At 36.9% G+C, this 12,782-nt stretch overlaps 1 protein-coding gene across 1 annotated transcript; it reads right to left on the bottom strand.

The window, feature by feature from the left end:
• Window positions 1-8,563: 8,563 nt before the first annotated feature.
• On the bottom strand, window positions 8,564-11,465 carry LOC311294840 (galactose-specific lectin nattectin-like). Its single transcript, XM_084415883.1, has 6 exons — window positions 11,254-11,465; window positions 10,689-10,756; window positions 10,524-10,609; window positions 9,260-9,385; window positions 8,962-9,073; window positions 8,564-8,790 (listed from the first exon to the last, which is right to left on the bottom strand). Exons 1-6 carry the CDS (start codon window positions 11,382-11,384, stop codon window positions 8,690-8,692), a joined length of 624 nt encoding a protein of 207 aa, XP_084272009.1. The 5' UTR covers window positions 11,385-11,465; the 3' UTR covers window positions 8,564-8,689.
• Window positions 11,466-12,782: the final 1,317 nt, after the last annotated feature.

Raw genomic sequence — 12,782 nt, 5'->3', positions numbered from 1 at the left:
GGGATGAGTAGTTCCTTCGCTCGGAAATGAAAATATGTACCCAGTCTTGTACCTTTGACTTTTTTTGGATTTTCTCGTCGTTTTTTAACTCGAAACGATATGTTGTATGCCTATGAGTTCAGCCGTAGCTGGTTATCCTCAGACATGCTCTAAAACTCTTTAAATACGGATTTTCCAAAAAGTCAATGGGAGAAATGAATGGGAAATTTACTTCCGGAACCAAAGCGCTCTCGGGCTGTGGGCGGGACTGTGATGCTCTATTGGATCATCCAACTACGTCATCGTGCTACAGGCTGCAGCGAGGGGTGTCTCGATTTTAATTTCTGCCCTGACTTGACGTCATGACGTGGCAGGATATACCATATATGGACACCACAGACCTATGCTGCAGGAAGCCCGCCCTGCCCCTCTCCCCCTCATATTCAGTCGCGAAAGATGCAGAAACGTAGTGCACACGTGAGTTGCTCTGTTGTTGACTGCCAGAATCAACATGTAAATGTGTTTTCTCTCACAAGAACGGACCAAGCTGTCAGGGACCAGTGGATTAAATTCTTTTTTAATTACGCGGTTCCTACAACCCTCCCCACTAGCTTAACGTTAGGTATCTGTGCTAATCATTTTACGCCGGAATCGTTCACAAATTTGGGGCAATATCAGGCGAAGAATTGTATATATGACAACATATAATTGTATTGATTTTTTTTATAGAATAGATAAGGATAGCAAGTAAGGATTCTTAGTTTTCACTGTATGAATTAGATATACACTGATTCTTGTTAAAGCTACACATTTTTTTTTATTATTATTTATTATTTTGCGAAAATGCGATTTTCTCAGCTTTTTGCTCATGGTGCTTTTTATGAAACTTGCCAACATTCAAGTGTTGATAAAAGACGCACGAAGCTAGAATAAAACATTATTGAAATTGTTGAACACCATGAAATTGTGAAAATGACCAAAAACACCTTCTTTATTTTTTTTACACTGGCGAGAATGTTAAGATAAAATTGTTGGTAATTGGATGATGATTAGAATATGAATATCATATTTTAAATTTGTCATTTTTGAACAGGGTCAATTAAACATTAAAAGAAAGGGAGAGCTATCAGAGTTCTTTTTTTTTAACAACTGTTTGAGTTTTATTTTTAAAGTCAAGAAAAACAAAAATACAAAGCAAAAAGCAACTACACAAATCCAGAACCCACCCCATCCCACCCCTAGTAGACTTCAAGAAAATAAAACTCAAATACAGACATAGAATGTCAACAACAACAACAACGCTATTAATAAAACATTTTTTAAAAAGATAAATGACATAGATGTTAAAAAAAGTTAACATAATATCAAAAGCAGCATGCCATAAATTCACAGTCTTAACATTGGATCCATGTATACGACGAGAAGTTGAGAGTTCCATTGATATAATGTCCAGCTAAGACACTGTCCATGTTCGTCTGTCCATTGTGTGAGGAGCTGTGAGAACGGTTAACAGTAAATATCTTTGTTGAATGGATAAGGTAAGGTCCCTAAAGTCGTTCAAGAAAAAAAAAAAACATGTGGGGTCAAAGAAATATCAGTGTCCAACAGATATGATAAGTCCTGTGAGAGCTGGGTCCAAAAAGGTGAGAGAGAGGGACAGTCCCAAAAGAAGTGTAAGTACGTGCCTTGAGATCCTTGAGAACAAAGATTGCACATGGGAGAGGAGGATAGATTCATATAGAAACGTTTCATAGGAGTCAAATAAACCCTATGTAGTAATTCCCAGTGTATCATTTGGTGATTTGGGTTCTTTGAAGACAGCTTAAACATCCTCCATACCTGATCCAAAAATAAACTGTGTATCTTCATTAAGATCCTTGGCCCAAACATTTGTAATAGATAAGGGTTTGTATGAGTGCTCAAGAAGATACGAATAAATAACCGAAACAAAAGAGGGAGATCTCTCAGAAGGAAGGATTAATTTTCGCAGTGGGTGAATAGGTAAATGGAAATCCCAAGGCACCCCTTATTTGCAAATACATATAAAAAGATGTACCTTGTAAATTATATTGAGCTTTAATGTTCTGAAATGAGTTTAGACCCATATCGTCATAGATCTCTCCCAACGTGTTCACTTTTTTTGTCGTCCATTGCAGACAATAAAAAGGGACCTTGCCAGACAAAAGATAGTTATTACGGAAAATAGGTGAATGCCTATGCCAGATTGTAACTTGGTGTGTTTGCTTTTCGACTTCCCTCCAAGTGGAGAGAAGATGAGTCACAATAGGACCAAACTGAAATTTACACTGCCTCAGTGGAACCCCAGAAAAAACAATATGCTTCAGTTCATAGGGATACACAATCGCTTCCTCGATTGCTCTCCATGACACAGAGGTATCCGGATCAAACCAGACTGATAAAGGGCGGAGGGTAAAGTCTTGTGCATAAAGTCTAAAATTAGGGAGAGACAGGCCTCCATGTAATCTTCCACGCTGTAAGGTAGTCAGCTTGATTCGAGGACGTTTCCCATCCCATATATAACGAGAAACGCATGCATCGAGTTTATTCCAGAAGCCAGCAGGTGGAGAAAGAGGAATCATAGATGAAAAGAAATTAATACGTGCGAGCACATTCATTTTAATTGCAGATATACGAGCATGAAAAGAAGTAGGGAGACGAGACCAATTCTCCAAATCTGAGGATATTTTTGCTAAAACACTATTCAGGGGCCTGTTTCAATAAGGAGGTTCAACCAACTCTGAGTTAAAACTTGAACTCTGAGTTGACTTACCCTGAGATGGGAAACTCTGAGTTTTCGGTTACAGAACAGCTGAAATTAGTTAGTTCAATCAACTCCGAGTTGACCTACTCTGAGTTTAGCGCGTGCACCACAACTATAAAAAGCCATTATCAATGGAGCACAGATATTACGAGTCACCATGGCAACAGCGCCAAACAAAAAGAGGAATTACTGTTATACAGTGTTGGGTGTAATTAATAATTACCAAGTAATCTAAATATTGTGATTTAATTAAAGGGATAACTCTTAATTCTTCTGTAATTTAAAATAAAATCTGATGTAATTACATTAAATAGGCTACTGCATAGACTATAGAGAACAATTCTGTATAAAACAATAGTGGATTTAACATACATTTTTAAAAGGTATATTTTTTATGTAACCTTCTCCCTCTACACACTTTGGTCAATTCAAGAATAGTTCATGCAATTGTATATTGTTTATTTGAAAGCATTAAACGTGCAGTTTCTTGTCTCTCCTTGTATTGTTCAAGTGGTTGAGGTTGATATGGGATTTAGTAATTAGTAATAAGTAAACCAATACTTTCTAAAGATAGTAATTATTACATTAATCTAATTACACTGTTGAAGATAACATTGATAACTATTTTAGAGTAACTTACCCAACTGTTATAATATCAGAGGTGAAACTGGAAGAACAGTAGGCCTATGTTATTAAACCTAATTTTAATTTTCATGTGGAGCAATCCTGCAGGTATTAAAAGAACATGGCAGCAGCTGAAAATTAAATATAAAAACATAATTCAATCAGGTAAGGCTTGAGCATATCATGGGTGTAGGCTACCTGACTTTACAAACATTTGACATATTAAATAACTAAATAGCATCCAGTGTCTAGCAGTGCAGCAGCATTTACAGCTGAGGGAATTCCTGGAGGGACTTCAGAGCCAGTCCCAAAGATCCAAGGGCCTCATAAAATGTAAGAGGTTTACATGTGTTATTTTTTAGATAGGCTATTTTTGATATTTCCATTTATTTTACTTTGAGGTTGGGTTTTTTGTTGGTCCTAACAGATTCTGATGGTAATGTCTGTCTTTTGGAGCCTCCTGTCCCAACAGAACCCCAGGCAGTTGTAAGCAGCCACTCAATACACCAGAAATTATGACAAATAGTGTTATAAAGTGCACTCGACCAAATGCTCACCTTCACAGGACGATGAGGATAAATAGTTTCTGCTGCCACAGAGAGGCCTACAGAGGTAATGTTAATATTATGTGTCTACACATCAAACAATCTACACATTCAGATTTTTTCAAATTTTTATGTGGATAATCTAAGTTTAAATCTAAGTATAAACGGGTATTCTTATCTCTCCCCCCGCCCCAAGAGTGTGGAAGAACAGCAGGAGGACGGTCCAGCAACTTCTGTTGCACAGATGAACAGTTCAGTGATTTCCAGTAAATGCCACAGTTTAATTCTGTAGAATTTGTTTAGAACTACATTATGTAACTCTAATCTACTACTGTATTTTCAGTTGCCAGTTAAGGAGTTATATAGACTTCATCTTATTAAAAAAAAAACAGAAAAAAAACTGCAATAAAAATAGCAATATTTTATTTATTAATAAAATATTAATTGTATTAATAAAAAATTACTGAAAGAATGAATGAGTTGTTTAAACACCGCTTCCCCTTTAAAAAAGGGGAGGAGACCGAAAGAAACTCTGGGTTTACCGAAGAAAACCTGCTCCTGACCAGGTTAGGTTCACAGAGTAAGTTACCATGGTAACTGACTCTGAGTATAAGTTACCTCTCTTTCAGAAACGGGCTTGACTTACTCTGCTTTCTCAGGTTTAACATACCTCCCATTCTGAAACAGAAAACTCAGAGTTTCCCTCATTTCAGGGTTAACATACTCAGAGTTTTCACTTAACCTCCTTTCTGAAACAGGCCCCAGGTTTTTCAAGATAATATCCTGCAGGGATGGAAAAATAACTATCCCCAGGTACTTAAAGGATTGAACCACTGGAGTAGATATGGATAGGGGCGTGGACTCAATTTTAAAGTTGAGGGGGAGTAAACATGACTTGCTCCAATTCATTTTAAACCCAGAGAGGGATCCAAAATAAATTCAACACCTGAGGGATAGAATGTGACGGTTTCTCCAAAAACAATAAGATGTCATCAGCAAACAATGAAATATGATGGTGTGTGTTCCTTATTATTATTGGGGAGATAATTTCAGATTGTTGGACCGCTTGAGCTAAGGGTTCCAAGGATAAAGCAAACAACAAGGGAGAAAGCGGACAACCCTGACGAGTACCTCGCTGTATAAAGAATGGATTTGAACAAACTGAACCTGTAAGAACAGTAGCTGCTGGATTGGTGTACAGAATTTTAATCATGTTTATGAATCTTGATCCTAAACCCAGTTGCTGTAGAACCAACCACAAATAGTTCCATTCTAGCTGGTCGAAAGCTTTCATCGCATCCAGAGATAATACTGTGCAAGGGGAAGTCAACATATAGCCTGCGCAAGTTATCCGTGGCGAAACGAGATTTAATAAACCCTGTCTAGTCATAATGAACTAATCTATTCATAAATCTCTCTAAACGTCGGGCCAGCACTTTTGCATACAATTTAACATCCGTCCCTATCAAAGAAAGTGGCCGATAGCTAGAACAGGAAGTCGGATCTTTATCTTTTTTTAAAAGGAGAGAAATAATAGCTATATTAATCGATGAGTGAAATGCACCGTGAGAAACTGAAAAATGTATCATATCCAACAGAGGGCCTAAGTCAGACCAGAAAGCTGTATATATTTCGATTGGAATACCATCTGTGCCAGGGGATTTCCAGAGTTCTTTTTAAATAAGCACAAACATAGTCCAGTCATTTTATGAAAAAAGGTTGAACAAATTGCAACAGAAGCAAACTCAAATAATTTTGTATCCTCATTATGTCCCGAGTAAGGGAAAAAAAAGTCCAGAAGAATCCCAAATAAGGGGAAAGTTTTGAATCCCCAGAAACAGTTTTCATTTTTTTTTATTTTAACTGCCTTTTGTCTTCTGCATTCTCCTTACCATTGTCTCCTGTTCTTCCCTCAGACTCGTCCCCCACAGCCCCAGCCCCAGCCCCAGCCCCAAACCCCATCTTAAAAATTAATAAAGGCTGGTTTCTAAAGTACTTCCTGCCTCTATGTATTAATGTTCATGGGTAGCCTAAATGGGTTCCATTTTAACATTAAGTATTTTACTGTTATGTGTCAACAAGACATGTTCACTTGGCTAGACCCAATGTTTAGATCTGTTGTGGTATTTATGCAAATTAGCACATACATAATTAGATTATGCACCGTTTGTCCATCTTAACAAACAATAAAAAAAAAAAACTTGGAATACATTTTTTGTTTGTCTTGCTGCAAGTAAGCAACTCAGTAATTTTCATGTTGATATCTAAAGGTTAAAATTTTTACCCCATTCACGTGAGAAAAAAAAAAAGAATGAATAGGCGTATGAATAGGCTATATTTGGGTCTTTTTCGAAACATTGCCCTAATGGGATTCTTCGGGACTTTGTCTTAAAATGACTGGACTAACAGGCAGATCAGGTGCAAACAGACCCCAGCCCTTGCATCACCACTGGCTAGTCAGAGTCAGTGTGGTCAGACTTCAGAACCAGCAACAGGTGCATCTACCAGACACAGGCAGTCAATAATATACCAAATTCAGGAATTTAAGTTGAGATGATTTTGCCAGATTAAAAGGATAGTTCAGACAAAAATAAACAAATAAATAATTAGAAAGAATTTTTATAAATTATTATAAAGAAAGAATTATGTTGTATTAAATCTTCCTAGGATAAGCTTTTATATTGATGGGCAATAAAATTGTTTACATTTTTCAAGGACATGTCTGCTTGATGCCTACTATATCTAATAAAAAAAAAGTAAATAAACGCAGCAGTTCATAACAGACATATGCGGTATCTTATCTCCTTGGTGCTTCAGCTTTGTTTTCTGCAAATATTTTGGATGTTCAACACATAGACACAAACAGAGTGACCCAATTCCTTCCACAAGCTTTTCCTGTGTGTGTGTGTGTGGTGTGTGGTGTGTGTGGTGTGTGTGGTGTGTGTGGTGTGTGTGGTGTGTGTGGTGTGTGTGGTGTGTGTGTGTGTGTGTGTGTGTGTGTGTGTGTGTGTGTGTGTGTGTGTGTGTGTGTGTGTGTGTGTGTGTGTGTGTGTGTGTGTGTGTGTGTGTGTGTGTGTGTGTGTGTGTGTGTGTGTGTGTGTGTGTGTGTGTGTGTGTGTGTGTGTGTGTGTGTGTGTGTGTGTGTGTGTGGTGTGGTGTGGTGTGGTGTGTGTGTGTGGTGTGTGTGTGTACGGTGTACCCCCGAAAGTAGCAGTGGCCGCCCCTTGGCCACCCCATGTATAAAACTCTAGTTCCGCAACTGGTCATACACCTCGCCTATTATAATGGTAATTTTCCTACAACAGCATCAAAGGCATAAGAAACATTCAAAGGCAGAATTGTAATAAAGAGAAAAGTTTATTCTTTGAGGATTCTTTTCACAAACTGCAGCTACCCAGTTCGGAAAACAAAATACCTACAGACTAAACAATGCACAGACAATTACAGTTTCTTGGCATTCACTCCTCCTCCCCAGCTCCTTGTAACCCTATCTTGAGACTGGTTTGAACTGGCTTTTCCCCCCCTTCGCAGGTCACACTGTTCTTTGTCCCTGAGACACCAAAAGTCCTTCATTTATTACCCAAATTGCCTCCTGTTCCTCTCAGGACAGGGCCTGGTGTTTTATTACTTAAAACCCCCCGTATTCCTTCAACCAAACTCTTTCCCGTGCTCAGGTGTTTCACTATTTTCCTGGCCATCTGTTTTATTGGCCCACTCTTTCCTGTCTCCCTTCAGCTGCTAGAAAACCTCACAGAAACATGATTAAATGGAATTAACAGCTAGAAAAACAAATGAATATAAGAAACTCAATTTTTCCACAACACCCATCAAGTGACATTATCACTACTTTCCGCCATACACCACGCCTATCAAGTAAGGGTATTGTTGGCAGTGGAAACGCTAGCCAATTCATGGTTTTCCGACCCGAACCGTACCGTACCACTCAATGGAAACGAGCCATTAGACTTCTAAATCTAATCACATTCAAGGAACATACGCACAGCAAGAACCAATCACAGCCGTTCAACGGCTCTGAAACCAATCAGGATTAGTCACGTGTGTTATTCGTATTTTTCAAATTTAAACAAGTAGCCTACAACATATTTTTGGACAACATTTAAACATCTTTGGAAAATGTATCTATATGCAATTAAAATAATATGATGTTCATATCCTTGTGGGAATTTCAGTAGTAAAAACATCATGTAATGGACAACAGCCTAGCCCTTAAAGGTGGTATCAGTGATTTCAGGCCCAAAAATATATATATTTTTTTTCCTAACGATCCACTAGCTGCCCGCCCCATAAGCATGCCGTCAAAAAAAAAAAAAAACACGTCTCTGTAGGCAGCCTAGGCTCTGAGATCTGCACGCAAAACAAATGGTTTCACCAAACACTCAAAAAAAAAAGGTCAACTTTTAAACGAAACTATTCAAAACGAAAAGAAATAGGCTACTCTGAGTAATCCATATGAAATGTGCATTTCTCTCTGGTGTTCATGGCGAGTCCGCATCGTCAACTTCATCTTTGCAGCAACACAGAAAACACCAGTTTATTAATAAACAATTAAATGTCTCCTTGCTATTTTTGACACATTCATACTTTTGCCGGTTCTTTGTGGCAATCTTTATGCGTGCGGCCGTGCGCTTGAGTCCGGCATTTTCTCCTTAGCTTGAAGACTCACTACATTAGGCATACGAGAGTTAGTTAACGCTGCCATTTATTTATTTTTATTTCACGTTTTTAATGTACTATTATACTATAATGGCACGGCTCCATATCCTCCATGGCCGCTCACTTGCTTTTCACAGATATAGGAGAATGAGATTGAACAGGGCACATCGTTCCAGCAATGGTTAGCTGCAAGGTGGAATATTGAAATCAGTTATTCTGATCATATGGTGTTGTTAGAATCACAATAAAATTATAACTGAAAGTATATATATATATATATATATATATATATATATATATATATATAAATATAAAAATAAAAAATAAAAAATAAATAAAAAAAAACTGCATTCTTACAACTAAAGTTGATTTCCAAACAGTTCTCGGGAACACCAGCATTGTTAGGTTCTCCAGCGCACCATTTGGTATACACAACCACAGATCCATCACTCCATAACCAGCGTCCTTCCTAAAAGAGAGTGAAGAGAGTGAATACAAAGAGTGCACTACTGTTGTCAGACTTCAGGAAGAAGCGGATTAAGGCCAGATTTGAATTCAAACCATCTTCATTAGAAACTTTTCACTAAAATTTCTGCTTTAAACAGTAAATGCAGACAAACAAATAGGTATCTTTAGGACATACAATTGAACTTACTTGATCAACATCATTAGCACCAATCCAAGAACGTGTGGAAGGAGAAGGCAACAGACTCAGCAGGAAATCATTTTCCAGTTTATCATGCACAGATGCAAGACGCGCACCAAGACTTAGACAGTTTTCCTAAAGAGACAGATTTTTTCATTGTCAATACAAAACCAATTCTTTGTTAGAATAAAGCAAAGTCTGATTTACTTGATAATGAATTAAGTTCATTTTACTGCTACTACTCTGTACAACTGTTATCAAGTAAAATCTACTTAATATTGGGCTTAAAGTTAGTTTGACATTTAAATTATACTTAACATTTAATTGAAGTACTTACGTAAATATTACTTTATATTTAATTTCACATGTAGAATTAAGTAACATCTACTTAGACTTTAGTAAATTTAACTTTTTACTCTGACAATACTGAATTAAAGCACACATTTAAAGTGTATGCTTTTAGAAACATTTTAATACAATAGATATTGAATAGATTACATATTGAATCTATACATTGAATCACCTGAACACCGGTTTTGTTTACTGTGTTTTTACTCTGGTAAAAGTGCCCATGTGACGTTGTTTGTGCGTCGTGACTTGTTAAGTTTCGCTTGACTAAACAGGAGGGTGGGACCTGCTGGATCCAATAAAGAGGTATTAGGCGTGTATAAAATAGGTTAGTGCACCGCGGCAGCAGTCCTCATCGTGTAAACAATGCTTTGAAACAATGGGTATTATGAAAAGCGCTATACAAATAAATTTGAATTGAACACCTCAATACTTGGTTGGTACACAATACACAATGACGGTAACTTTCGATAGATTGTTTGAGTGATTGTGTAGTTGAGTAGAAAATTAATTCAGATTATACAAAATGCAAATTACTAAACCTGCCAACAAAAGCAATGATTAAAAAGGTGTAAATACAGCTGAAAAAACAGTGAAGTCAACATTATTAATTATTCATGCCACAGTGCATGATGGGAACACCAGTATTATAAAAGTTGAATAGGTTTTACTTATTTTTATATTGTTGATATTTAAGATATTATAGAATTGACTTTGTCTTGCCTGAACTTAACTTTCCCCATGTAGAAATTATATTAGTTTTTTTCTGCAGCATTTACTTCACTAGAGAATAATTTTTATCAGTTTAAATTAATAATTTGATACAACACACTTATTGCGTACATGTCTTTAGACCTGTCTTTTAGATGTAGTTAAAGACACCTAATATAAAGTGTGACCAAATCATCTTGTTGTAACACTTTACCTCTGCTGTGATCCAGTTAGTCGGATCAGAAAAGTATTTGTAGCATCGGAGTCCAAATTTCGTCCAGTCAGTGGGGCAAACTGTGTCTAATAAAAGAAATATTGTACGTTTCCAAAAAGGTTTTAAAACAGCAAGGATTTTTACTAAATAAAATGTCTTGGTTACCTTCTGTATCCCCCATGGAGAAGATGATGAAAAGAAGCAGACAACATTTCAGCATTGCCATGATGAACCTGAAGGAAAAGTTAAATGTCTGCATGCACTCATACGCTGCACACTGATATTCAACACATTTAAACACAAAGCACAAAAATACTAAAAAACATTTATTCAGAACTCCGGTTGTTAAAGTGTTGCCGTCAGAATCTCAGAGGAAGATTTTGTTTATAGCCAGAGCCTGTGTAACACCAGAACAGTCTCATATCAATTGAATGAAGATGGATCATATTTATACACATAATATCAGGCAATAACATCCAGGTTTCCTGGGCAAAGATCAAACTTTACCATTTCTGGCATATTAGTTATAGATTTATAGTAACAATTAAGAGAGTTCAAATGTTAAAACACGTGCATGTCTTGAGTTTAAAATCTAGTTCTTCACTGAAAAAAAAAACTTGGAAAAAGTTTTTGCACTCATATTATTTAAGGAAATGTCACATGTACTGAATTAACAAATTAAGACAAATTAACTTGGCCAGTTAGAGTTTGTGGAGTAATTTTTACTTACTCAAGTATTTCTGAAAGCAACCCACGTGTAGCAGCACAAACAGCCTTCTTCAGAGTGTGCTTTCCAACCAAACAATTTCCTCTTTTATGTGTGCTAATTAGAAACACCTGAGTGACATAATACATGCACATACAGAGAAAGTCCACTAGGTGGCTACATTGCAAATTGAATCCAAAGACCAAAAAAATAAAAAAAAATAAACTATTATGATGAAAGACAAAAGTAGGCTAGACACAGAAAGCATATATCACAAAAAAGGACTGAAGTCTATTTCTTCATTCAACCCAGGGTATACTGTGGCCTGTAGCTCATAGAATGTTTCTCTCTGTAAAATTTACTTTAATCGGTCACCACCCCGAATACTTTTTTAATCATTTGTAAACCCTCAACCATTAGGGCTTCTGGATTATATTGAGCACATTTTGGAAGTGTTTTGCCATAGGGTAATCTAAATGAGCTTTTCTAATGGCATTTTTATGCTCCGATACTCTGTCTTTAAGACGTCTCTTGGTCCGGCCTACATAAAAGCATCCACATTTGCATGATAACCTGTATACCACAAAAGTAGTATTGCAATTAATGAATGCTTTTATGTTGTACATCTTATGTGTCTTGCAATTACAGAATTATTTGCCTTCTTTAGAACAACGATTACAAGACCCACATTTGTCTGTAAAGCCAAGTAATCTGTTTTTTGGCAGGAAGATGACTAGGTACTATCTTGTAGTGTGAAACTAATTTTTGGAGATGCAGAAAAAACTTTAAGAACAGGATCACTCTTGTACAGTTTCTGTGTGATAGCCCCTTTCCTAAAAATTGGTTAGACATGACTTTAGCTTGCACTTCAGATATTCATTATCGGTATCACAAATACGTCTTCTCCAACAAGTCTCCATACACAAGTTCATGTCGGTATTTGTTCTAAAGTGGACAATGGTTCTACCCTTTCCAAAATATTTGAATATCATGTAAAAGTTTATTTATTTCCATAATTCCATAAAAAAAACGTTAAACTTCTATAGATTATAGATTCAGGGCCCACAACTTAAACGATTTGAAGTATTTAGTTGTTTATTTGTACATAATTTGGGCTTCCAGCTCATAAAACCCACGGAAACAGGATTTCAAAACATTTGAATATTACATGAAATCACACAGTAATACCATGGTCATTGAACCAGGTTTTGGTTCTTTTGGCAGTGTGGGCAGTTGCAAATCGGTCCTTGCAATGAACCACTGCTTCGGAGCTTGTATCATTATGTCACTAGTCACGTGAAAATGACTTCTGAAGCAAACACACTGGTTCACTCCTGTAGTGAACCACCTGACTAGCCTGGTTCTACCAGACTCTCGTACATTTCATTTGTACAGAGAGTCTGGCCTCTCTCCATTGAGAAACGTTTACTTCCTTGTAGGCGGGTTCTCTGTTAAAGTTCAAAACTATTGGATCTGCCCAGAGTCACTCAGGATCTGCCATAGCCAATCGCTAACATGTGGTCGTAACGTAATGTCATGCGCCGAAACCGGCC

This window comes from Rutilus rutilus, assembly GCF_951802725.1.
Source record: "Rutilus rutilus genome assembly, chromosome: 8".
NCBI lineage: Eukaryota > Metazoa > Chordata > Actinopteri > Cypriniformes > Leuciscidae > Rutilus > Rutilus rutilus.
This window is presented reverse-complemented; position numbering and strand designations above follow the sequence as displayed.